This window comes from Hippopotamus amphibius, chromosome 4 (assembly GCF_030028045.1).
Source record: "Hippopotamus amphibius kiboko isolate mHipAmp2 chromosome 4, mHipAmp2.hap2, whole genome shotgun sequence".
Lineage (NCBI taxonomy): Eukaryota > Metazoa > Chordata > Mammalia > Artiodactyla > Hippopotamidae > Hippopotamus > Hippopotamus amphibius.
In genome coordinates this window covers 33,931,200-33,958,299 of record NC_080189.1, presented here as the reverse complement: position 1 = coordinate 33,958,299, position 27,100 = coordinate 33,931,200, and the positions used below count along the sequence as shown (strand labels likewise).

The 27,100-nt window shown below is 37.2% G+C and overlaps 1 protein-coding gene across 15 annotated transcripts in view; it reads left to right on the top strand.

The window, feature by feature from the left end:
- Positions 1-27,100, top strand: part of ST7 (suppression of tumorigenicity 7) — a 262,062-nt gene that overhangs the window by 147,113 nt on the left and 87,849 nt on the right. For 13 of the 15 annotated variants that reach the window (XM_057731593.1, XM_057731583.1, XM_057731580.1 and 10 more), the window contains 6 exons: positions 4,480-4,534; positions 5,163-5,278; positions 6,628-6,703; positions 8,823-8,891; positions 10,803-10,957; positions 13,085-13,182. In XM_057731593.1, coding sequence (XP_057587576.1) covers positions 4,480-4,534; positions 5,163-5,278; positions 6,628-6,703; positions 8,823-8,891; positions 10,803-10,957; positions 13,085-13,182 — 569 coding nt within the window. The remainder of the gene's footprint in view (positions 1-4,479; positions 4,535-5,162; positions 5,279-6,627; positions 6,704-8,822; positions 8,892-10,802; positions 10,958-13,084; positions 13,183-27,100) is intronic. The other 2 variants (XM_057731584.1, XM_057731581.1) reach the window with 1 other exon arrangement.

The following is a 27,100-nucleotide window of genomic DNA, read 5'->3' as shown; positions in this document are numbered from 1 at the left end:
CCTAGAGGAGTTTTCAAAACTGTTTCTCTAGTAGAAAATTTAACTGAAGTAATCACAGGATTTTTAAAATATGATGTTGCAGGGTAACAGGTCTGTTGTATATTGTGGGTAATTGTTAGGCAGTCTGGATACCAGACCTTAATGTCGTTTACATTTTTACCTTGGGGAAGTTATATAGCTTTTCTATGCTTTACTCTTTACTTCTACAAAAAGGACCTACTCTGTGACCCTCACGAACTTATGTAAGGAATATAGATGAATTGAGCTCTAAGCCTTTTTATAGAAAGTCTCAATGATGAAAAGCTTATAGCTCTGACACAAGTTGCTGGTGCTGCTATTTGTAGTAGTATTACTGTCATTATTGCATTTTTAGGTCCTGGAAAGAGGTGGTAACTTATTGGTATAATACATCTTCCTAGGCTATAAATTAGTTATGTATATATTTGAAGGCCCTGGAGTGGAGATTCTATGTATTTTTTTAAATTTTATTTTTATTTATTTTTAATTTTTTTTTGCACTGGGTCTTCGTTGCTGGGCATGGGCTTTCTCCAGTTGTGGTGAGTGGGGGCTACACTTTGTTGTGATAATGCGGACTTCTCAGTGCAATGGCTTCTCTTGTATAGCACAGGCTCTAGGTGCGTGGGCTTCAGTAGTTGCGGCACGTGGGCTCAGTAGTTGTGGCTCACGGGTTGTAGAGCACAGGCTCAGTAGTTGTGGCATATGGGCTTAGTTGCTCCGCGGCATGTGGGATCTTCCTGCACCAGGGCTCGAACGCATATCCCCTGCATTGGCAGGCGGATTCTTAACTACTGTGCCACCAGGGAAGTCCCTCTATGTGTTTTTAATTTTAGGGAAAAAAAAAAGGTTTTCAGAGTTAAGTAAGTTGGATGTAGAAAAATACTTTCTTCCATGTGATTAAAAACCCTATGACTTTAGAGCCTTTTGGTTTTTCTGAGAATTAAGTTCTCTTTTTCCTTGAGGACTGTGACAAAGGGAAAGTCTGTGGTTCTCTCAGTACATCTTTTCTATCTAAGGAGCTTGCTTCTTCATCTGGATACCAGGCAGTGGTTCAGTGCCCTTTTAACCTATAAGCCCCTTTAGGTCATAAACTATATCTTTTTTTGTAACCCAGGACCTTGTGCAAGGTTTTTGTAACCCAGGACCTTGTGCAAGGACTAATGCATAATAGCCGTTCTATACATTTTTAAACCATTCAATCCTATGAGTGATGGGGTGGGCATTCTGGAGGAGTAACTGAGTATGAAAAGGCAAGAAATAAGTATCACTGAGATAGAAAGGTTTGATAGGGAATGGTGAGAGGGAAGACTGAAAAAAAGATTAGAGCATGATTTGAGAAGTCCTTGATGGTAGTAAGCATTATTTTTTATGTTTATCTCCCACACAGAACTTTATTATCATCCTATGGATGAATGGAATCTGTTCTCTGGACTTTGGGAATTAAACAAGCACTATTCCAATATTTACTGCTTCTCTTTCTCTTGCATTGCGTTCTTGCATGCATGGTGAAGTCTGAACATTTCTGTCAGCAGTTATGGGTAGAGACTCCTCTGTGGGCTGCTACAGATGGAACCAGAGAGAGCATGTTAATTGTATCAGGGACATATTTTTAACTGAACTATGTAATGATGTTAGCAAGCGCGTGCTGAGTCCCAGTCAACCTTCAGTACTTCTCTAAAGAGCACTAACATTACTGATATTGATGGATAATGGAAAATGCCTTTTGGAGGTAAAATTTTAATTCAGACTTAAGTAAGAAGTTTATTTCTCAAAGATACAAGTAAGATAAGAAACTGGGCCTCATGTAAAAACTTTTACCTTCTGGAGACCTGAGTTTAATTTCTTGACTTAAATCTTCATATTATGATACTTTTGGCATTTACAACCTTTGTCCATATCATGAAACCATCAGGTAGTCCGATATTTATGGAGTATGTTCCCTAGAGTGATTCCAGACCAAGAGAGTTTTTGTAGTAAAGATAAAATTATGAAACATAGCAGCAAAGAAGAAATTAATGTAGCTATGACCTAACTTGAAGTGAAATTTTTTATGTGTTCATATTTGACCTCTAGGTTGCTTATTTCTTAAAACTGTACCTGCTCTGCACCCTGAACTTGAAGGATATAGCTCATGAGGACATTTCTTATGTATTTCTTCATCACATGTTTTATCTCATTCAGAACATTTTATCTCATTCAGAACATTTTACATCTGTTACAGTTAGTTAGATAATCATTTCTAAGTTTCAGGAATAGCTGAAGAAACTGAGTACAGACCACATGTATGACACTAGTATCAACAGTGTTTTTTTGTTTTTTTTTTAGTTCAGTTCTCTAGTAGAAGTCATAAAAACAATATTTCAAAATGTTTGCAGCACCCCCTGCTGGCTATATCATGGCACTTCCTAAATAAAGATGGCATCTTTAGATACTGCTCAGTAATACTTTAGGTGAACACACCATTTCTCTTTGGAGTTATTTTTATTTAGAAATAATTTCATTTGCATCCAATATATAATAGAGTTTAAATTTTAATTGAAAATAATTTTCTTTATAATCTGTCAGTTGATATTTGAATGGTGCTTATCCTTCCAGGCAATATAATAATGTGTTTGTTGGAGACAAAGTATTTGCCATAACCTTTTAACTAACATTCCAGATGAAGTTCATTGTGGTAGAGGCTTCTCCCCAAATGTCCCTATTTTATTGTAAATAATGCTAGAATGACCATCATTGCACACAAATTTGTGTGCATGTTTACTGTATGTTAAATACAAACTTGCAATATTCATGAAGCTTTAAGAAGAGCACTTGGAATCTTGAAAGACATCCTCTTTGGAGGGGTTGGGAGTGGTGAGGACCTAAGAGCTATAAAAGCCATAAGACTGAGATCATGGTGGTTTGGCTCACCAGTTGTTTCAAGCCATGATCTGGAGTACGTTAGTGACCCCCACGGAGGAGCTTTATGTCTGGAAAAAAAGTATTTACTTAAGGGAAGCATAATGTTCTAAAATCTCAGTTTCTCAAGAACAAAATTCAAAAATTCTGAACTAACTGAGCAAAGATCATTTCCTAAATGGCAAGTTAAGCTAAGTGACAAAAAATTTAGGATCATTGTTTCCAAACATTAAGTAAATTTCAGGTGGGATCCTGCCCTGATTTAATGATAAAATTATTTTCTTTAAATAAAAACATGACGTCCTGTTATGTGTACACCCTTCATTCACTATTTTAACAAAAATTTATTGAGATTACACGCAGTGTTCCCATAGTGCTTTATGTTTTCCTCCATTTTCATGCTGTATTGTAATCGATGGTATACTTGTTTGTTTCACCCACTGGGTGCTCAGTTAATGCATATTGGATGGATGGATGGATGGATGGATGGATGGGTGGATGGATGGGTGGATGGGTGGACGGATGAATGTTGAATGTAACAAGATTGAGGGTAGAATCTTAATGAAACACCCATGGCCTTTAATGTTCTTTTTCAATTTCTGCAATAATTGCTCACTTTTGTGTGTCTATGTCTTTGGGTGTGTTTTTTGGCTGACAGCACACGTGGATTTTTAAATACTGTTAACTGATTTTATTTTCTAATAAAAAATTATTCATCCAAAGAGATGTAGCATTCTGAATCAGTAGAAAGTCTTAATCATAGACTGTTTTGAAAGAACTGTAGCTTATTAGTCACACATTTACTATAACACAGTCTTAAAAGCTAATTGTCGACTTTTCTAAATTAAAGTCCTATGATTCTGTCTGTGGTCCTTGTATAACAAGATGTATAATGTATTAGTACATGCTAATATTGTGATATTAGTATGACGATTAATTACCTGTCTGCATAAGTAAACAATGTTAAAGTACTTGAAAACAATTTATTTTCATAATATTTCTTCCTACAGTAACGGTAAACTTTAGTATTAATTTTCTTACGTCTCCTTTACAGCAATGTAAAGTGACCTGGTGAATTATCACAAAATCAATATTAGCATAGGCACTAATTAGAAGTCTAAGGTTTTTTGTATATTGTACTCTGGAGCTTAAATTTAGCTTGTTATATAGGTAGTCACTGTAAGATGTATTTTAGAGTAACAGAAAGTAGTTTTACCTCTACCTATACCTTCTACCTATAATTTAGAAATAAATTTATACAATCTATTTGGACCTCTTGAAATGACTATAGAAGTTATGAACTAGTTGATTTTGGCATGTGCCTTGATTTAACAAATGAGGAAGCTTGGGTCCAGAGAGATTAGATGAAACTTTCCAAAGTCCTGGTGCCTGAGCTACATTTCCTGATTAACTACCGAGAGTTTTTCCACGTTGCTTCCCATGTAGAGGATAGAGAATAAAATTATCTTATCAAATGGCCAGGAAGGGTGTTTTGCTGAATTAATTAGCTTATAGTTGTCTCTGAACTTATGTGTAACATTTTCACATTTCTCTTTGTTGCAGAATGCAAAGTATGGCGAAATCCACTAAATTTATTTAGGGGTGCTGAGTATAATCGGTAAGCATTTTGACAGCTTGGGAAACAAATGGGTCTAGTTCAGAGAGCAAAGACAGCAGTAAATGTTTTTGCAGGTTCATTTAGGGGTCATTTAACAGTCTGTTTAGAGCTTCCATTTTTTGATGCTATCCTCAAATGCTTTGATTTTTCTGCTTTATAAATATTTTAGCATTGGAATTAGGATAACATACAAAAATATGTTGTTTTTAGAGATTTCCTATTACAGTTATTCTTTTCATTATATATTATACAGTCAAAGTATTTTGAAGCTTACCTGGAACATGGTTATAAAGATGCCAGAGAAGTAATGTTAGAATTTAATTTTTCAGAAAAATTAGGCAAATCAGAATTTTCATAGCTTTGGGGAAATCTCTATTCATAACACTAATTAGGGAAGGTTTTCATTAATTAGTGCTACTGAAATTTTAAGACAAAAATGTAGCAGAATATTTTTACTTTTTTCCTGCTGATATACTTCCTAAAGGGAAACTAGGGTGATTATTCTTTTTATTTATTGGCAGTAGTACTTGGTTAATGGGTTATAGTTCAACAACTATGCAGCTTAATATTTTGTAGGTCTTGCTTTCCTCTCTCAAAAGTGTCTGACCATCTTATTTCTCTTATACAGGTACACTTGGGTGACTGGACGAGAGCCTCTGACTTACTATGACATGAATCTCTCTGCCCAGGACCACCAGACATTCTTTACTTGTGATTCGGACCATCTGCGTCCCGCAGATGCAAGTATGGAAAATCTTTCAGATAGTTACTTAGTGGGAGGGTTTTTGGTTTGTCTTAAAGATCGAGGTTATTACTTTTGTAATATCTGCTCAACAAAAACCCTGATGAATAAAATATTAAATTGGAGATTGACCAGTAAGACCCAGAATGTTGATACTTAAATAAAGGCTTTATTGCAATGAAGTATTAATGTAGAAATGAGTCCCCTCATTATAATTTAAAATATTATTTTTAAAAAATATGCCAAAGTTGTGTTTATTTTAAAGAAATATAAATCTTATATGAAGCTAAATCTTTGGTTGAGATAGAATGAAAGGTCATGTCTCCTTGATGATATTCTAGTTAGAAATTCAGTGAACCCAAATGATTAATGAATATATTGTAGTGATTTATATGCCTAATTGTAGATTCACTAGCATTGAATGGGGGCATGGCCTTGGTTGTTGAAATCCAGGTTTGTTTTCCATCCTAGATGAGACTTTGTTTAGCATGCATCTCATACTGCTTGAGTTCTGTATAGTCCTACTGATATTTTTTATGTTACCAAACTTAAATAGGTGGAAAAAAAACTTTAAAAAAAGGAATATGTATATGCTCCTAAGAAACTAACTTAGAAGATACAAATTTATAAAACAAATTAGATAAGGAGATTGTTACCGTTTTTTAAAAGGTACTCTTTGCCATGGTGGTTACATAGTATGATAAAAATCCTAAGCATTAAGCTTCCCACAGTATATTCACAAACTGCTCTGCTATATAAAAACTGGGTTTGCAGCAAACTTGGGGAACAGGTACACATGTTAAGCAAAAGCCTAAAGCACTTTTTTCTGATCCAGCTCATAAGTCTTCCAGTGGTTTTTCAATGTTCTGTTATCCAGATCCTGTAGCAAGTGTTTGAGAAAATGACCAATAAAAATTGTATTGTGTCTAAACAGAAGTAAGAGATTAGTAGCATTCTCATCCCCAAATGTGTAAAATGATGCATTTTCTCCAACAACAAATGATATTAGTGAGCAAAAGAAATGTTAAATCTCTGTTAGAATGCTTTTTCCTTTCTTGATTAAGAAATCTTAACCAAGATGAAGTCTCTATGATTATAGACTATGGGTTAGTCTATAAGATATTAGATCTCTAGTTTTATGAGCATAAGAAAGATTTGCTGTCAGAAATTGAAGGACAACGGAATAGCAAATTAGAATGTATTTGTGTGACTTTGGAGTTTTGGGCTAACCCACTTGGTAAGTGACCTGTTCTCTTGTAATTCAAACTGAAAGCTACTAATTTAGCTGTTGTCCTGTACTGAATCTTCCTAAGTATTCGTTGACTTGCTTTTCTCTCTTTTTCTGAAATAGTAATGCAGAAAGCCTGGAGAGAGAGAAACCCCCAAGCTAGGATTTCTGCAGCCCATGAAGCCTTAGAGATAAATGAGTAAGTGGGGGAAAGTCTTGCTTTGCTGAATGTATTCAGTTGCCATTCATGGGATACTTACATTAAACTACGTATTTGAACTTGAGGATTATTCTGGGTGGAGGAGTATTAATTTATTTTAAAAAATATTTTTTATAAAAGGCATTCATGTGAAGGTAGTTTTAGTCATTTTAGAAAATAGTTTAGTGGCTTTGCCATGACCCTAAATTAAATCCTTCAAGGGCTAGCCATGGAATACTGTGTGGACATAAAATAAATACAGTGCTTTACATATCTAAAACATTGTGACAGGGACATTTTTCCAGATGTAGAATGCCCATCTGTGTCGTCACATTTTCTAAGTAGATCTGCTAGTGGGGAAAACATAGTGAAAACATAAAGTGAAGAAATTACACTTTAAAAATATTTCAAGATCAAGACAAAGATAAGAGGAAACTAGGTCCTTAGTGTTGTTAAACATACTGTGGGTCACCAAGGAAGTCTGGGAAGTCTCGTCTGGAGATCTCAGAAAATGAGAAAGATTCTTAAAGTTGGAGTCATAAAAGCTCAGGGTTGGCAGAGATCTTAAAGGTCATGTAGCTCAAACACCCATCTGGTGTTTGAATCACCTCGACACTCTCCCTGCCAAGTGGTCATTGTTAAACTATTTTATGATTTTTCTGAAGAAGGTTACAGAATCTTCAGAGGTCTTAGTGAAAAGATTCACTTGAGAGTTGGAAATCCTGCCAGTGTAACCTGTTGACCAATTTGTTTTCTGATTCTGTCATGCAACATATTTATTTTCCAGCTTCTTGTCATCTACAAATTTGATATGCCTGCCTTCTGTGTGTCATCCATGTTTCTGATAAAAGTATCAGGACCAGGGATAGAACCCTGTGACATGACATATAGAAACCACCCTCCAGGTTCATGTCTTCATGAATCATCATCCTTTGGTATTTATGGTATAACCAATTACCAAGCCACCCAGTTACACTGTGATTTAGCCCATATTTCTGCATTTTGATCTTAAAAATGCCAGTTGTAGCTATGGATCTTTAAAGTATAGTAAGTCCAAGCTAGCATGACCTGATTTATTTATTCTTAGTGAATTTAAGCTAGCTTCCAGCATTCACTACTTTCTTTTTAAAATGCTCAGGAACTATCCCTTTAATAATCTATTAGAATATCTTTCCGAATCACTGTTCTGTAGCTTAGGAAGTCTGCCTTCTTCCCCTTTTTGAATGTTTTTACTACATTTGCCATCTCATCTTCTAGTACCTCTCCATTCTTTGTGATTCCTTCACTGTCCACAGAGAGCTGTTCAGTGGGCTGCCTACAAGATCTTTTGGCTTCCTGGGATTTGCTTATCCCAGTGCAGTAATTCATTTAGAGTAGATCAGTTGTGTGCTATCTTATGTCTTTTTATTCATTTTATAGTTTAATTTCTTATCCCCTTGTCAGTCTGACAGTCATTCTCCCTGATAGAGAAACCAGAAACAAAATAGGAATTACAGAGTTTTGCTTTCTCTTTATTATCTGCAGCTACTAACTATAAACTTTCCTTGTTTTGATGTTGTGTTGTTTGTCTTTTTTGCTTATTTATATTTGTCATGGTTTTGGAGAAGTGGCGGTGGTGATAAGGCCTTAAACATACAGTAATTTAAAAACAGGGAATAGATGGTTGTCTTTAGCATTTTGTGTTTTGCCTTTATTTTGTTCTGCAAGTGTCAGCTAATGTGGAGTTGTAGCTCTCCTGACATTCTTATAAGTTCATTTCATTCTCTTATAGCCCTGCGTTACATGCCCTCTTTCCATCTTTTTTACATGTCCTTTAAAAATATGACCTTGTGAGAGATCTCTGTGCAGTCATAGTGGTTACTTAATTGTCACCCCTCTTTTCTTCTTGAGAGGATCATTTGTGATTGAAGTTATGATTAGACATTTGGAGGCTGCCCAACCCTCTTAAAACATTTTTCCTTCTGCATCTCATGCCATTGAATCATGCCTCTTTTCTTTGAATTTTTTGAAGTCTACCTTACCCTCTTTGATTATCCTAAACTCCTAAATGACATAGTGACTCTCTCTGAATGTTCCTATCAATTTTCATTTCACCAACTATTTTTTTCTTCTTGGTCAGAATTAGGTCCAGAGTTGAAGTTCCCCTAATTGCTTCCTCTACCATCTGGGAGATAAAATTGTTACCAAAGTAAGTCAAGAAGCTGTTGAGTGCCCTACTTCTAACCAAATGAGACTTCTTCTAGCAGATATCTGGATGGTTGACACCCCCATCACCATACTTTCTTGCTTCTGTATGTGTATTGTGTTGTGACAAGGATGCATCATCTCTATCTTCCATTGAGCTGAGCAGTCTGTTCTGTACTCCCCAACCATTAGCACTTCTATTGCTCTTTCCTTTCTCCTTCACTCATAAGCTCTTAGCATGTTTCTACCCAGACTCATGAGTTTCCACGTAGATGTATGTTTTCTTGGCCAGTAGTGCTACTCTGCCTCTCCTCCTAAGAGTGCTATTTGCAATATAAATATACAAAGCAAGCAAGCTAGCCCCAACCTGTCTTGAGTTCCCAGCCCACCGACTATAATCTTATAGCTAATTCCTCTGATACTGTGTCCGCCGCTCAGTATTATAACCTCAATTTTCACTGCATCACCCTGGACCTGTATTTATGTACCGGTACCTGAAGCCTGAAGTAGTGCTTCCCGATGCCCAACCCACGTATTTTCTCCAGTGAGTCACTGGGCAGTTTCAGCATCATAGCTGTTTTCTCCAAGTTATATCTGCTGCCCTCCACAGTGACTGGTTGTACAGCTTTTTTTCTGGGCATTTTTCCTCCCCACCTCGCCACGTTCAGTTTAAAGCCCTACTGATCAGTCCTGCCTGAAAGTAGAGGGACTGGTCAAAGAATTTACAAGATCCCTCCTCAATCTAAGATTAACTTGTAACCCCAAATCTTAACATAAGCCATAAATTCAGCCTTCTTTTCCTAGCTGGCTGGTGTAGTTTATGAATAGTAGAAGTAACATTTGGTTTCACTTTCTGTTTATTTTCTCTCTTGTGGTCTGATGGAGGTTCTGATAAGTAGGGAAATGACCACAAGAGAGACAGTGGAGAAAGCCAAAAGGGATATGTACAGATCAGGACCTGTGTGGTCTGCTCTGGCCTCACCATTTCCTTATTACATTCCCTTTCTTTGGCAGTTGGGTTGTTCTATGATTTGGAAGGTTTGAATTTTCAAGAGCTCCCCCTTGTTCGTTAGTTGACTGTTTATCCTTTCTGACTTCCTACGGTAGAGGTTGTTGAAAAGATTAAATGAGACGATATATGTTAAGTGCCTGGTACAGTGCTTAATATATACTGAGCAACAGGTGGTAGCTATTATTGTCAAAGGTGTGAGATTTAACTCTTGTTTGCTACTGAGGCTGAATCAAATTTTGAGCTCTTCTGAAATAACTCTACCTGTAGGTTCTTCCAGTGCTCTTCTCTGACAGAGAAAACCAGTGCTAACTGTAATGAGATGTTGAAGCACTGCTTATTAAATGAATAACTTACTGGATTTAATGAATTTTTCATTCTGAGTGAATCCTTAGACTGAAGAGAATCTGTGTTTAGTAAATAGAAGTAAACTTTACGGTATCCCTAACTTTGAGTGTCGGAAGGAGATGTCTAATAACAGCTATTATCATTGCCATTGTTAGTTGACATTATTGAGCATGTACCACATGCTGGCTACTACTGTACTGAGCACTTTTCATGCATCACCTTACTTAACCTTCACAACAACGCTGTGAACAAATAGATTCCATGTTGTTCTCCATCAGGAAGGCAGAGTAATAACTTGCCCAAAGTGACACACTAATAAGGGGCAGAGTCCATATGGGAGCCCCATGCTGCTAACACTACTCATCCTACCTCTCAAGCTAAAACACAGACATTTCTTTTGTACCATTATTGTGTGTCAACAACTACAAACAGGGGTGCATGAACCAGTTGGCCACTCTGCATGTTTCGGCGTAATGCCTGCCCTTCTGCATGCACTCCTACAGCTATTACAATGTCCTTGGGTTTGTAATTGATGGTGGCTATTATCTGAATGGACAGGTGTGCAACTGCTTATATTCTCTTGGCTGAAGAGGAAGCAACAACCATTGCTGAAGCAGAAAAACTGTTCAAGCAAGCCCTGAAAGCTGGAGACGGCTGCTACCGACGTTCTCAGCAGCTACAGCATCATGGATCCCAGTATGAAGCCCAACATAGTAAGGTTTCCTCCAGGCTGGAGGATCAGAATTGTAACATGATTAACCAGAGTAAATGTTCAGGACAGTTCAAAAGACAGTTCTCCTAGATTAGAATAAATATTGTTTTTTGCCTGTCTTTATTCATTTTTCTTCCCAAGACCACAGTACATAATTAACTTACAGCTTCATTACTGGTCATGTTTTCTTTCCTGTCCATAGATTTTTTAACTCTAGAAATAAATGGTAATAACCTTTTTCTCCTCGGAATTCTTACATATTTGTTTATCAATTGCTTCTCTGCCCCATAATTTTGAATCCTAATTGGGAAACAGGACTTAAATTAGTGTTAATGCTATCAGAGGGTCTTCTACAGCATGGGTTGCAATAGGACAGCTGAGAGAGTAAGAGCTATTGGTGATTGCCTCGGTATTTAGCTCTTATTTAGGAAGTACTGCTGTTGGCTTCTAGGGAGAAAGAGCCATGAATTCCTAATTGTTTATCTTTTTTATATTTAAAGTAATGGTTTCTTTTATTTAACATAACTCTTTTAAATGACACCTTTCATTTTAGTACACTAAATCAAGAGTCAGTGATATTTTGGGGGAATGGTATAAAAACAAGACAACAAACCATTTTTGGAATTCCTTGAGCTCCTTAACTTGTCAATTTGTTGGTTGTTTACGCAGAAATTTAGTTATCCTTATGAGGGAATGTTTTCATAGTCTAACCAAACTTTGGGTTGTTTCTTTAAAATGGAATCTCTCTCATTTCTCTCTCCTGTATCTTGAAGAGTAGGAGTGTTTCTCCTTCGTATTTGAGATTATAAAATTAAGTTTTAGTCTTAGGCCTGGATTTGGTGCAGAAACTGAGTGCATTAGTCCCTATGACTAAGATAACGGTGAGATCTTTGCATTGTGGCCTGTATATATAACCCCTTAGTACACAGGTTATTTTTTATTTTGTAGTAGTATATATGTTAATCAAGTCTCTAATCACCATCTATACCTTGTTTTTTTAAAAAAATTATGTATAACAGTGAATTTTGAATATGTATATAGTAAATATCTGTTTTGTGAACTGAATGAGGATTAGTACATAAAATTACATGTGTAATATAACGAGAAATTTTCTTTCTTTTCTTCTGTAAATTAATCCTTTCAACCTGTTGCTTAAATATATCCAAAAAATATAATCACATCTTTAAAATAATTTGTAGGTACTTGGCAAATTTTCAGCACACATCTTGTTCTCATTGTTCGAAACTTGAAATGTTAGGACTTTGGTCTTAACATCTTTTAATAGCTGCATATTATACATATACTTAATCTATAACAGGTGTGTCATATTTTTCTAAAACATGGTAATTTTATTGAGGATTAAGTACATGCATGTTCTCACTGGCCTGGAAACATATCCAAAAATACACATAATTAAATAAGAGATTGAGATGAGAAGTTGTTAATGTACTTTTTAAGAGCCATTTTAGTGACTATTATTACAACTATTTAGCTTGTCAATATTTTCTCTAACACTAGGGTAGTTTTTCATTTTGTTGCAGTCTATTGTCATATCTGGAATGTGTTATGTTGCCATCTAAAATTGACTGCTTTGGGGACCTGGAGATGATTATGATGTCACTAGTGTTAGGGAAAGAATAATGTAAAACAGAAGTTCAAGATGAGGCTTCTCCAGACTTAATGTCAAGAAGGAAAAAAAAATAGTTCATCAGGATGCAACCTGAGATTCACCTCTTTGCATCTTCACCAAAAGCATGCACACTAGAAGAATGTGGAATTCTTGCTTGTAAACTGCATGCAACGTGGGTATGTTCATTTTCCCAGCACTTTGTGGCAGATGATTTTATTTATCTAATATTCAACATCCTAACTCAAAAGCATGGCTTAGTAATCAGTCACATGATTTGACCTTTGGAAGTCTAAGTACTTTGCCTTTACTCTGTATGCGTTCTGCTATTAGCAAAGTTGTCAGTGCTCCTAGCAGTAAGGAAGAGTCAAAGGAGCAGACTGTTCTCTCTGAGGTTTTCCTTTAAGGGCATGAAAAATACGCGTCTGTGTTTTTTCTTGCTGCTCAGCTGAAAGCTCTTGTTTTTTCTTAAGTTTTGGTGTTTTATGTCTCCCTCTTCAGGACGAGACACCAATGTCTTGGTCTACATCAAAAGAAGACTAGCAATGTGTGCCAGAAGACTCGGGAGGACCAGAGAAGCAGTGAAAATGATGAGAGATGTGAGTCTGAACTTGTGTTTGGGAACAGTGGCAATGCACCTGACTTAGAGAAGGAGGAGTTCACTGAACGGGGCCACAGCAGATAGTACCACTGATGGTGTGCTGGTCCCATGGGAGCTGGGGTTCTGTCATCTCCCAACTTAGTAGATGAGTGATCTAGGACAAGTGACTCAACTTCTTTGTACCCTATTTCCTCATCTGTACAATGGGGATAACAGTAACTTTAACAATAATAATACACTAATAATAATGATTACTACTTAGGAGTGTTGTGAAGATTAAATGAGATAAAACATGCAAAGCTTTTAATAGAGTGACTGGCCTATTAAAGAAATCTCAGTAGATATCCTTATTATTAGACCTTTGGGGCTATAGCCAGAAGCCAAGAATGAGATCAGCTATTTTAGCTGACTTTTTTTGTGTTTAGTTGTTAGGAAGATTTGAATAAACTATGGCTCAAATTGCTACTCTCAAATTTAATAACATTATGATCTAATCTTATTATAGTCATTTCAAGCATTTTCCTAGGTTCTTCAATCAGGATATTTTATTAGTAGTAGTCAACATAATAAGAGAGAAAATAGGTGAGAGTTTTAAAACAAAAGAGAACCAAAGGAGGTTATTATTATGTAACTTTAAATAAAAACAGTGATTTTAAGGGAAACCAGTTGAGGAAATAATTTTCATAAAGAAATGTACACCAGTGAGAATTGTATTTATAAACCATTTTCTTTTTAAAAATGATCTCAGAAAGCCTTTGTCAACATTTCATTCTTCTACTGTCTTCCTGAATTAGGAGACATAGGTAACTGCCCATTATAAAAATAAAAGAAACAAGGGGTAAGATAAAAGTGGCATCTGGCCCAATTCTCAGTTTGAGAACAGGACTATGTAAACCCAGTGAGCCTTTCCTCAGTTTGTCTCTGGAAGGGCAGTTATTCATGTAAGTTCCCAGTTACTCTTTGGTGGTGGGGGCCTGCGCTCCAGGCTCACCCCTGGTTATTCTGCAAGTTACAGCATAATGTGAAGGCCCGAGTGAGACCCATGCTTCTGGCATGGATTCTGGCTGCTCCATTAAACAGCATCTTAGTCACCAGACCTGAGGAGAGAAACAGAGGAGGGAGATTCCAAGATGATTCTAACTTGACTGAAGGTAATAGATGCTTCTTGGGCAAAGCCATGGCAAAGGGGATCTCCCAGGATTAAATTCTTTTGGTTGAATGAAGAATTTAAAGAATGTTATATAGTTTAAGTGCTAAATTTTAGAAAAGAAGATTTCTGTAGAGACATGACTTGCTCGCAGAGCTTTTTAACTTGCAGAAATTCCAGCCTTTGATACAGTGGAGAAATTCTACCAGTCCCTGAAAGAGCTGAGAATTTTATGAAGGATGGGGTATATCTGTATCTTAAAGTGGCCCAGCCACATTCAGCCTTTAACAAGGTGTTTTATATTTATTGCCTTTTTTTTAAACCTTAATTAGCCTGGGACAGGCATGCATGGAGGAACAGATTTTGGTGATTTTCTTTATTATATGCTTAAGCAACTTCACAGGAGAAACAGACTCAGATGATTTTAATTCCAGTTTTTTTCAGTCAGTCTCACACTGATTGTCATCATACATATAAAATTTCACATGATTAAAACCAACACATCTATACTATGGCTTGATTTTTGTTTCACATTCTTTTATATTTACAATTCCATTTATTGACTTAGTCTACAAATAGATCTTGGAGTAAAATCTGGGATCCAGTGTAATAAATGCTGGGCCGGGAGTAAGAAAATCCTCAAGTGAATCTTAGCTTTGCTCCTCACTAGCTTTGTGGCCCAGGGTAACTTCCTTCCCTTTCATGGGCTTTTCATTTGTCTTCTATAAATTGGGGATAATAATTCTTACCTAAAAGGGTAATTGAGGGAGTGATGGGGAGAATGAAAAGAGTAGACACATAGTAGACAGGCTCACCCTTTTCCCCTATTTTCTCTCCATTCTGTAATTATGTCTTCATTTGCTGAACTATTGCATATTGGGATATTTCCAATTTCCTTTTCTTGAATGAATCAATTAGTCAAGCAGTATCTCTCTTTTTCTTTTCATATGTGTACACACACCTACATATACGTGTGTATATCTATAATCATATATGTTTCTTGGGTTACTTTTCTAAAAAAACAAACCTGTCATGTTATTAGAATACTTATACGTGTTGACTTTTGACTGGGTTTATGGAGCATCCAGTAGATATGGGCCCTAATGTCATAACAGTCCTGGGAAGGACCCTGTCAGACATGGTGGAGATGTGTTTTGAAGAGAAACATGCTAAGTGCTCTTTCCTTCAGAAACTCCTGGAACCCTAAATGGAGGAGGGGAGGTTGAGGCCCTCCTCTCTCTGTTAAAGCTGCAGCTGGTCCCCACCCTGCAGGAGACAGTTGGGCCTGACTCTTCTCAGGTCATGGGTCATGTATAGACATGGACTTCACTGAGGGGTCACTCCTTTAACAATGTGCACACGAGCCATCTTGCTGGACAGCTTCCTCTGATAAAACAGCACACTGGATTCCAGGCAGCCTGCTGATAAAGCACTAGAGCAGGAGGCTCTAATTTTTCATTAGGACACAGCCATCCTATATGCAGTAGTTGAAACTTTCCTAGAGCAGATTTTAAGTGGACAGAGAAATGGTAGAGTCAGAATGCATTCCCTGTAGAAAGTAGACTCTTTAAAATATTTCTCTGGCAATTCCTTAAGAAAGGGAAAACTGTGAAAAACTGTTAATTGGTGATTTATCCTGAAAAAGAATGAATGGGAATTCTGGGAAGGCCAGCTGTCGATGGTTATGGATCAAAATATTGGTCCTGTAAGTGAAATATTGATGTGGTAAGAAAACAGCCTCCTTAATGTCAAGATTCATGGTTTCTCATTTTTAAAGCCATGCATTAATTATTTTGAATTCCCAGGATGTTTTCTCAAAAACTCACTTTAGCTTCCTTTTGCAATCAAGAGTACAAAAATACCTTCCTTACTGAAGGAGTATTTGGCAGCAAGCAGAACTAAAAGAGCATGGTGACTTTTGAACTTCACTATAAGGTGTTACTTATTCACAATGAAAAGAGTTGCATTTTCTGCTTTCTCTAATTCAAAGTCTGTTTGCTTGTACTCATTTTGGGGAATTTTGCCTTGTTATTAACATTTGATATATGACAGTTTTTCTCTTTTTAACTTTTACCATTTAGCTAACCTCAAATTTTCCCTCTCTCTTTCCCTGGCCCTATTTGAGTAGATTGGAAATAGAATTCATAAGGCCGACCCTTAGCCATACTCGGTCAAAATTGCTGGAAACTGGTATCGATGGGATTGTGTGCCCAGATAAGAGGACGCTCTTAAAGCTCCTCTTGCCCCAGGTCATTTGGTCTAGGGTGCAGTTTCCCAGTCTTGCCACTGTTAACATTTTGGGGCACACGTCTTTGTTGTGGGAGTCCTGTGCGTTGTAGGATGTTCAGCAGCATGCCTGGCATCTACCCACTAGATGGAGTAGCAACCTACCCGCTTGTTACTCCCCAGTGTGACAACCAAAAATGTCTCTAGACACTGCTAGACATTTGTCTTCAGACCTTTGTTTCCTGGGGAGGGGGTGTGCAAAATCATTACCCATTAAGAACCACTGGTCTGGAGAATCCTACAGTGAGTAGATCTGTTTTAGGGAAGACATTAGATTTTTATTCACTCTGCTTGTTAGTAGTCTGAGTTTCCCTTATGGTGGGTATAAGCCTCTAAAGCATCCCTAGAATTGATCGGTTCCTACTAGAACTCTTGACCTGGGACCAGGCTGGTTTGGGGAGCTATTTTGTGTCATATGGGATTCCCTGAATAAGTATCCTGGGGTATGAAGAGTAAATGAACTTAAAGGATTTTGGTCGAGTCCTAGCTGGAGGGATAAGAAAGAGAGAGAGGCAAATATAAAGGCCTGATGTGGGGTAGTTGTCTTCCTTGGTCCTTGTGCCTGCTTCCAGATCGTCCTCTGCCTCTCTTCCCTAAAACCTATAGCTCCTTTGAAAGTTGACCATGGGCTTTCAGACTTTACCACCTGTTTTCTCTCCTTTTGGTAGTTTTCTTCAGGCCTCTGAGTCATTCTCCGTGATTCTTGTTTCACCCTCTCTCTCTGCAATACTGTCTCTTTCACTATCTTGGTCTTTCATTTGACAGAGGTCATCGCAACCTTAAAACATTTTATTTTAGGGAACATGCTCTCTTAGTTCTCCTGAAATCTCAGTCTTCCTGGCTAGATTCTCCTCATCTTTCTTTCTTTTTCTTTTTTTTTTTTTCTTTTCTTTTTTTTAAGAACTTTTATTGAGATACAGTTAACATACAATAAACTGCATATATTTAGAGTGTACTATTTGGTGTCACAATCTCCCAATTCATTCCGCCCGACCCTCCCTGCTTTCCCCACTTGGTGTCCATATGTTTGTTCTCTACATCTGTGTCTCTATTTCTGCCTTGCAAATGGGTTGTTGTGTACCATTTTTCTATAGTCCGCATATATGTGTTAATATACAATATTTGTTTTTCTCTTTCTGACTCACTTCACTCTGTATGACAGTCTCTAGGTCCATCCATGTCTCTACAAATGTCCCAGTTTCATTCCATTTTACAGCTGAGTAATATTCCATTGTATATGTGTACCACATCTTTTTTATCCATTCATCTGTTGATGAACATTTAGATTGCTTCCGTGTCCTGGCTATTGTAAATAGTGCTGCGGTGAACATTGGAATGTGTGTGTCTTTTTGAATGATGGTGTTCTCTGGATATATGCCCAGCAGTGGGATTGCTGGGTCATATGGTAACTCTATTTTTAGTTTTGCAAGGAACCTCCATACTGTTCTCCATGGTGGCTGTATCAATTTACATTCCCACCAACAGTGTAAGAGCGTTCCTTTTTCTCCACACCCTCTCCAGCATTTACTGTTTGTAGATTTTCTGATGATGCCCATTCTAACTGGTGTAAGGTGATACCTCAATGTAGTTTTGATTTGCATTTCTCTAATAATTAGTGATGTTGAGCAGCTTTTCATGTGCCTCTTGGCCATCTGTAGGTCTTCTTTGGAGAAATGCCTATTTAGGTCTTCTGCCCTTTTTTGGATTGGGTTGTTTGTGTTTTTTTGATACTGAGCTACATGAATTGTTTATATGTTTTGGAGATTAATCCTTTGTCTGTTGATTCGTTTGCAAATATTTTTTCCCATTCTGAGTGTTGTCTTTTCATCTTGCTTATAGTTTCCTTTGCTGTGCAGAAGATTTGAAGTTTCATTAGGTCCCACTTATTTATTTTTGTTTTTATTTCCATTACTCTAGGGGGTGGATCAAAAAAGATCTTGCTGTGATTTATGTCAAAGAGTGCTCTTCCTGTGTTTTCCTCTAGGAGTTTTATAGTGTCTGGCCTTGCATTTAGGTCTTTAATCCATTTTGAGTTTCTTTTTGTGTATGGTGTGAGGAAGTGTTCTCATTTCATTCTTTTACATGTTGCTGTCCAATTTTTCCAGCACCACTTATTGAAGAGGCTGTCTTTTTTCCATTGTATATTCATGCCTCCTTTGTCAAAGATAAGGTGCCCATATGTGCTTGGGTTTACCTCTGAGTTCTCTATTGTGTTCCATTGATCTTCCTTTCTATTTTTGTGCCAGTACCATACTGTCTTGATCACTGTGGCCTTATAGTATAGTTTGAAGTCAGGAAGCCTGATTCCACCAACTCCATCTTTCCTTCTCAAGGTTGCTTTGGCTATTCGGGGTCTTTTGCATTTCCATACAAATCGTAAGATTTCTTGTTTTAGTTCTGTGAAAAATACCGTTGGTAATTTGATCGGGATTGCGTTGAATCTGTAAATTGCTTTGGGTAGGATAGTCATTTTCATAATGTTGATTCTTGCCATCCAAGAACATGGTATGTCTCTCCATCTGTTTGTGTGGTCTTTGATTTCTTTCATTAGTGTCTTATAGTTTCCTGAGTACAGGTCTTTTACCTCCTTGGTTAGGTTTATTCCTAGGTATTTTATTCTTTTTGTTGCAATGGTGAATGGGATTATTTCCTTAATTTCTCTTTCTGATCTTTCATTGTTAGTGTATAGAAATGCAAGAGATTTCTGTGTATTAATTTTGTATCCTGCAACTTTACCAAATTCATTGATAAGCTCATAGTTTTCTGGTGGCATCTTTAGGATTTTCTATGTATAGTATCATGTCATCTGCAAACAGTGACAGTTTTACTTCTTTTCCAATTTGGATTCCTTTGATTTCTTTTTCTTCTCTGATTGCTGTGGCTAAAACTTCCAAAACTATGTTGAGTAGTAGTGGTGAGAGTAGACATCCTTGTCTTCTTCCTGATCTTAGAGGGAATGCTTTCAGTTTTTCACCATTGAGAATGATGTTTGCTGTGGGTTTGTTGTATATGGCCTTTATTATGTTGAGCTGGGTTCCCTCTATGCCCACCTTCTGGAAAGTTTTTACCATAAATGGGTGTTGAATTTTGTCAAGAGCTTTTTCTGCATCTATTGAAATGATCATATGGTTTTTATCCTTCAGTTAGTTAATATGGTGTATCACATTGATCGATTTGTGTATATTGAAGAATCCTTGCATTCCAGGGATAAACCCCACTTGATCATGGTGCATGATCCTTTTAATGTCCTGTTGGATTCTGTTGGCTAGTATGTTGTTGAGGATTTTTGCATCTAAATTCATCAGTGATATTGGTCTGTAATTTTCTTTTTTTGTAGTATATTTGTCTGGTTTTGGTATCAGGGTGATGGTGGCCTCGTAAAATGAGTTTGGGAGTGTTCCTTTCTCTGCAATTTTTTGGAAGAGCTTGAGAAGGATGGGTGTTAGCTCTTCTCTAAATGTTTGATAAAATTCACCTGTGAATCCATCTGGTCCTGGACTTTTGTTTGTTGGAAGATTTTGAATCACAGTCTCAATTTCCGTACTTGTGATTGGTCTGTTCATATTTTCTATGTCTTCCTGATTTAGTCTTGGAAGCTTATACCTTTCTAAGAATCTGTCCATTTCATCCAGGTTGTCCATTTTATTAGCATATAGTTGCTTGTAGTAGTCTCTTATGGTGCTTTATATTTCTGCGGTGTCCGTTGTAACTTCTCCTGTTTCATTTCTAATTTTATTGATTTGAGTCCTCTCCCTCTTTTTCTTGATGAGTCTTGCTAGAGGTTTATCCACTTTATTGATCTTCTCAAAGAACCAGCTTTTAGTTTTATTGATTTTTGCTATTGTTTTCTTTGTTTCTATTTCATTTATTTCTGCTCTGATCTTTATGATTTCTCTCCATCTACTAACTTGGGTTTTTTGTGCTCTTCTTTCTCTAGTGTCTTTAGGTGTAAGGTTAGATTGTTTATTTGGAATGTTTCTTGTTTCTTGAGGTAGGCTTGTATCGCTATAAACTTCCCTCTTAGAACTGCCTTTGCTGCATCCCATAGGTTTTGTATTGTTGTGTTTTCATTGTCATTTGTCTCTAGGTATTTTTTGATTTCCTCTTTGATTTCTTCAGTGATCTCTTGGTTGTTAGTAGCATATTGTTTAGCCTCCATGTGTTTGTGTTTTTTACAGTTTTTTTCCCTGTAATTAATTTCTAATCTTATAGCATTGTGGTCAGAAAAGATGCTTGATATGATTTCAATTTTCTTGAATTTACCGACGCTTGATTTATGACCCAAAATGTGATCTATCCTGGAGAATGTTCCACGTGCACTTGAGAAGAACGTGTAATCTGCTGTTTTTGGATGTAATGTCCTATAGATATCTATTAAATCCAGCTGATTTATTGTGTCATTTAAAGCTTGTGTTTCCTTATTAATTTTCTGTGTGGATGATCTGTCCTTTGGTGTCAGTGGGGTGTTAAAGTCCCCCACTATGATTGTGTTACTGTCGATTTCCTCTTCATAGTTGTTAGCATTTGCCTTATGTATTGAGGTGTTCCTATATTGGGTGCATATATATTTATAATTGTTATCGCTTCCTCTTGGATTGATCTTTTGATCTTTATGTAGTGTCTTTTCTTGTCTCTTGTAACATTTTTTATTTTAAAGTCTATTTTGTCTGAAATGAGTATTGCTACTCCAGCTTTCTTTTGATTTCCATTTGCATGGAATATCTTTTTCCATCCCCTCTCTTTCCATCTGTATGTGTCCCTAGGTCTGAAGTGGGTCTCTTGGAGACAGCATATATATGGGTCTTGTTTTTGTATCCATTCAGCCAGTCTGTGTCTTTTGGTTGTGCATTTAGTCCATTTACATTCAAGGTAATTATCGATATGTATGTTCCTATTCCCATTTTCTTAATTGTTTTATTTTTGTGTTTGTTTTTGTAGGTCTTTTTCTTCTCGTATGTTTCTCGCTTAGAGAAGTTCCTTTAGCATTTGTTGTAGGGCTGTTTTGGTGGTGCTGAATTCTCTTAGCTTTTGCTTGTCTGTAAAGCTTTTGATTTCTCCATCGAATCTGAATGAGATCCTTGCTGGGTAGAGTATTCTTGGTTGTAGGTTCTTCCCTTTCATCACTTTCAATATATGGTGCCACTCCCTTCTGGCTTGCAGGGTTTCTGCCGAGAAATCAGCTGTTAACCTTATGGGAGTTCCCTTGTTTTTTATTTGTTGCTTTTCCCTTGTTGCTTTTAATAACTTTTCTGTCTTTAATTTTTGTCAGTTTGACTACTGTCTGTCTTGGCGTGTTTCTCCTTGGGTTTATCCTGCCTGGGACTCCCTGCGCTTCCTGGACTTGAGTAGCTATTTCCTTTCCCATGTTAGGAAAGTTTTCGACTCTAATCTCTTCCAGTATTTTCTCAGGTCCTTTCTCTCTGTCTTCTCCTTCTGGGACCCCTATAATGCGAATGTTGAGGTCTCTTAGGCTGTCTTCAGTTCTTTTCATTCTTTTTTCTTTATTCTTTTCTGCATCAGTGATGATCACCATTCTGTCTTCCAGGTCACTTATTCGCCCTTCTGCCTCAGTTAATCTGCTGTTGGTTCCTTCTAGTGTATTTTTCATTTTAGTTATTGTGTTGCATATCTCTGTTTGTTTGCTCTTTAATTCTTCTAGGTCTTTGGTGAACTTTTCTTGCAACTTTTCGATCTTTGCATGCAGTCTTTTTTCAAAGTCCTGGATCACCTTCACTATCATTATTCTGAATTCTTTTCCTGGGAGGGTGCCTATCTCCTCTTCATTTAGTTATTTTTCTGGGGTTTTAGCTTGTCCCTTCATCTGATACAATGTCTTTTGCCTTTTCATTTTCTCTGTCTTTCTGTGGCTGTGGTTTTCAGTTCCATAAGACGAAATACTGCTGATACTGCTTGATCCTGCTGTTTGCCCTCTTGTGGAGGAAGCTATCTAGCAGGCTCATCTGTGCTTCCTGATGGGAGGGACTGATGGTGGGTAGGGCTGGGTGGGCAGAGCTCAGTAAGAGTTTAATCCGATTTGGTGGGCGGAGCTCAGTAAAACTTTAATCTGCTTGTCTGCTAATGGCTGGGACTGTGTTCCCACCTTGTTGGTTGTTTGGCCTGAGGCTACACAGCACTGGAGCTTACTGGCTCTTTGGTGGGGCTAATGGCAGACGCTGGGAGGGCTCAAGCCAATGAGCACTTTCCAGAACCCCTGCTGCCAGTGCCTCTGTCTCCTCGGTGAGCCACAGCTGCCCCCCACCTCTTCAGGCAACCCCCCAACACCATCAGGTAGTTCTGGTTCAGTCTCCTATGGGGTCACTGCTGCTTCCCCCTGGGTCCTGGTGAGCACACTTTTTTGTGTGCCCTCCAAGAGTCAAGTCTCTGTTTCCCCAATCCTGTGGAAGTCCCGCGATCAAATCCCGTTGGCTTTCAAAATCTGATTCTCTGGGGATTCCTCCTCCCGTTGCTGGACTCCCAGGTTGGGAAGCCTAACGTGGGGCTCAGAATCCTTACTTTAGTGGGTGGACTTCTGCAGTATAACTGTTCTCCAGCTTGTGAGTCACCCACCCAGCATTTATGGGATTTGATTTTAACACGATTGCACCCCTCCTACCATCTCATTGCAGCTTCTCCTTTGTCTCTGGATGTGGGGTGTCTTTTTTGCAAGTTCCAGTGTCTTTCTGTTGATGATTGTTCAGCAGTTACTTGTAATTTCATTGCTCTTGCAAGAGGGAGTGAATGCATGTCCTTCTACTCCACTATCTTGATCCTCCTCTCCTCATCTTTCTAACTTCCCAAATTTGAAGTGTCCTCGGCCTGTCCTAAGCCTTCTTTTCTATTTCCATGTACAACTCTGGATGATGACATTTAGATTCAGTTTTAAATACCATCTAAATGCTGATGAACATTTCTGTAGTGTTTATTATGTCCTAGGCATTAAGTGATTTACAATTATAAATCACTTAATTCTCATAACAGCCCTTGACATAGGTGCTTGTTCAAGGTTACATAGCTAATGAGTATTTCTGAGAATGTGATCTTCCAATCACCTGCACCAGAAATATCCAGGGTGCTAGCTGAGTACCTACTTCTTAGGACTAGTGTAGGAATTAAATGGAATAATTCATGCAAGGCGCTTGGCACAAGACTTCATGAATAATAAGTACTCAGTTAGTGTTGCTATTCTTACCATTACTGTCTAAGATATATTGTTAAGTGATAAGGAAAGTTATAAACATTAGGTATACTTTGATTCCATTTTTTCAATTAAAAATACATGCTAATATCAACCAGTAGTTCTGAAACTTTTTGGTCTCAGAACCCCTTTAAAATTACTAAGGACCCCAAAATTTTTGCTTCTGTGGCTTTATCTATTGATATTTACCATTTTTGAAATTGAAACTAAAACTTAATTATGTCCACAAAGATACTCTTTCAAATAAGGTCACTCACTTTCATAGGTACCAAGGGTTAGGACTTCAGTACATTTTTTTGGAGGACACAGTTCAACCCACAACACCAGGTTATGTATAGAAGCAAAATATAGACTCTTTGTCAATACTTTCATCCTTTCTAAATTTCATTACCTCCGTCAGATTAGCTGAAGGCATGTTTTATATGCTTTTGACCATGCTAAACCCTTTCTCAGTCTAGCCGGTAAAAGTAATAACTGCTAAACATCGTTCTTTTGTTCTTAGTCAGGGCTCTTTATAAACAATAGTGAGAGGAAACTGCAGTTACCTCATCCCTGGGTTGTATCCTTCCTGCATTTTCAGCCTCATCTCTACGATTCCCAGTTGAGAAATGGAGGGTTTACAGTTTTTGACATGTAAGTTACATATTGAGTATTACTGTATACCAGACATATTGCTAAGAAGTTTACATATACCATTTCATTTAATTCACACACCATGGGTATTCTGTTAAATTGGAAGAATAATTTGTACTCACTGTAACAAGTCAAACAATAAGGAAGTTATGATCTCTCCACTCCTGCAATGCCATCTCACGGAGGTAACCAACACTCGTGATTCAGTGTACATCTTTCCACCTCCTTTTCTTTGCTCCTATGAATATGTATCTGATCATGTAAGGATTTTGAGCAGAATTGATTTGTATCTTAACCAAGTTTCCATATGAGAATTAAGCCTTCATGGGGATGTTTAATTTCTGAGCTTCTTCCGTGGGGGCTCCCTCTTAAAGAAAACACACAAGTTTTGAGATAGTATAGCCCCATTTACCTTGACCTCTTTTTTCACAATTATTTTATCCCTGTTCTTTGCTGTTCTCAATTTTTATCTCAAATCACTTATTCAGGTGATCCTGTCATTAAGGAGGGATTAGGGCCAATGAACAAAGAGAGACAGGTTTTTTGAGCCAAATTTTAAAAGCATACAAAAGGATAAGTGAAGTTCATTAGATTTTGAGCTTCTTGAGTGATGGTATGGTATTTAGTTTTCTTGTGTGTCCCTCCCAGCACACTGCACTGTATCTTATAGATAGACAATCAATAAAATATGAGTTGGTGAATCAGGGCTGTGGCATATAGATTCTCAGTTAGCACTTTGCACCTGTGACTTTTGTTTCCTAGCCTTTGTTAAGACACCTCTTATTACTGGTTTAATTCTACTGATTTTTCTACCTTCCTTGGAAGTGGTAACGTTTATTTTTAAACTAATGTAAATTAAAACAAGTCCTATTTAGAAAATTATTGTAGATGTTCATTATATATCATCCCTTTTAGGTCATTAGAGGTATCTTAGGGTGTGAGCTATTGACCTTTGGGAATTAATTTAATAGTACTAATAGCAAGAGGATGCTCTATAAATGATTTGTGAAGAGGAGCACTTCTATTGAAAGCACAGTTTAGAAGATATAAACCTCTGGGACCAATGAAACTCTTTGGAAAATTAAGGACTATTGATTTGCATTTTTGTCTGATTATGTTCATGAAGGAAAAATCTTCATGAAATTAACGGTTTATAAAAAAGAACTGGTATGCCCTTCCCAAATTGTTAAAAAAAATTTAGAGAATATTCTGTACCAGAAATTGTTTTTATTGCACAGGTGAAAAGATCTTTTTTAGGAGGAAAATTCTAGGTGGATATTTTGGAGGTTAATTTCTATTTCTTTTTAATCTCTTTTTCCTTATTCTTAAATCCTGTAGTTTCATTCCTTTCTTCCCCCTGCCTTTCCATTCCACAGGCCACATTATTTCCCTTTTATCAATATTTCCTTTTTTTCCTTAAAACTGTCTTGGATTATTGTGAATAACTTGGTTAATGAATTGATTTAGAAGATGTTGATTGTTGAAATAAGTCAAGTACCATTATGTAGGCATGAGGAATGGAAAGAGTAGCATTTTAATAGGTTCAGGCAACCAAGTATCACTTGATCACAGTTACTTCAAGCTTTTAAGACAACCAGATGTATCATTGAACTAAAGACAAAGTGTGCAGTGAAATATGTTAATTCCTAGTAAGTGTTCCTAAAATCTTTGTTGGCATGTTTTCTAGATTCTATCTTTGCTATACTTACAAATAAAGAAAAAGTGAAGCTTGAAAGCAAATGCTATAATAATAACTCACTGATCTTCAAAGTTTATATGACTTTGAAGACTTTATTTGACCTTTGCTTTCTTTTTTATCATGATTTGCTTTTCTGGATTTGCCTGCTGCATTAAGCTGATTTATTTAATAAATTATTGGTAATCAGTGATTTATATAGAAAAGAAAATTATTTAATAAGAGCAAGTAATAGACATTGATTATTGATTTACCTTGTTGCATCAGTAATGATGAAGCACAGTTGCATCAGCGTTGTACTCTGTATTCACTATATAAAGTCAAGAGCTGGTGGCAGATAATCCCTGAGGCAGATTAGAGTGTTATTTTACTTACCTCAGGTGTTTACATGAAAGTCTTACCTGTGGCATAATAAATACGTGGCTGATAAGCTAGCTGTCACTATGAGGGATTTTCATATGCAGGACCCACAGTTTTCCATGTATCCACTACTGAGTAGAACCTTCAATGTATATGGCTGGCCTGTGAGCAGTTCTAGATAGATGCCTGTCATCTGGGAGATTGATTTAGCTTCCCTCCTCCAACCTCCTGTTCTTGACCTCCCTTTCCAGATATTCCTCTTTGGCTTCTGCTTCTCTCCTGTGTCTACAACCGGTTCTTCTCTTGGATTTCTGGTGTTTTGCATTTCACCTTCCCAAGATGCAATCCTGGTTTCATTCAGTGGCTCCAGTCATGCCCACATTTATCTGGTTCCACATCTTCTCTCTCCCTTTCCACTCTGCAGCCCTGATTTTGGTCTTGCTCTACCCACATTGCACTAAACCATCCAATTATCCATCTATTCATTTATTCCGCAAAAAAGTATTGAACCTCCATTTCATGCCAGTCCCTGTTCTAGGTGATTGATATAATCAATAAACAAAACAAAGACCACTAACCTTACACACTTTATATTCTAG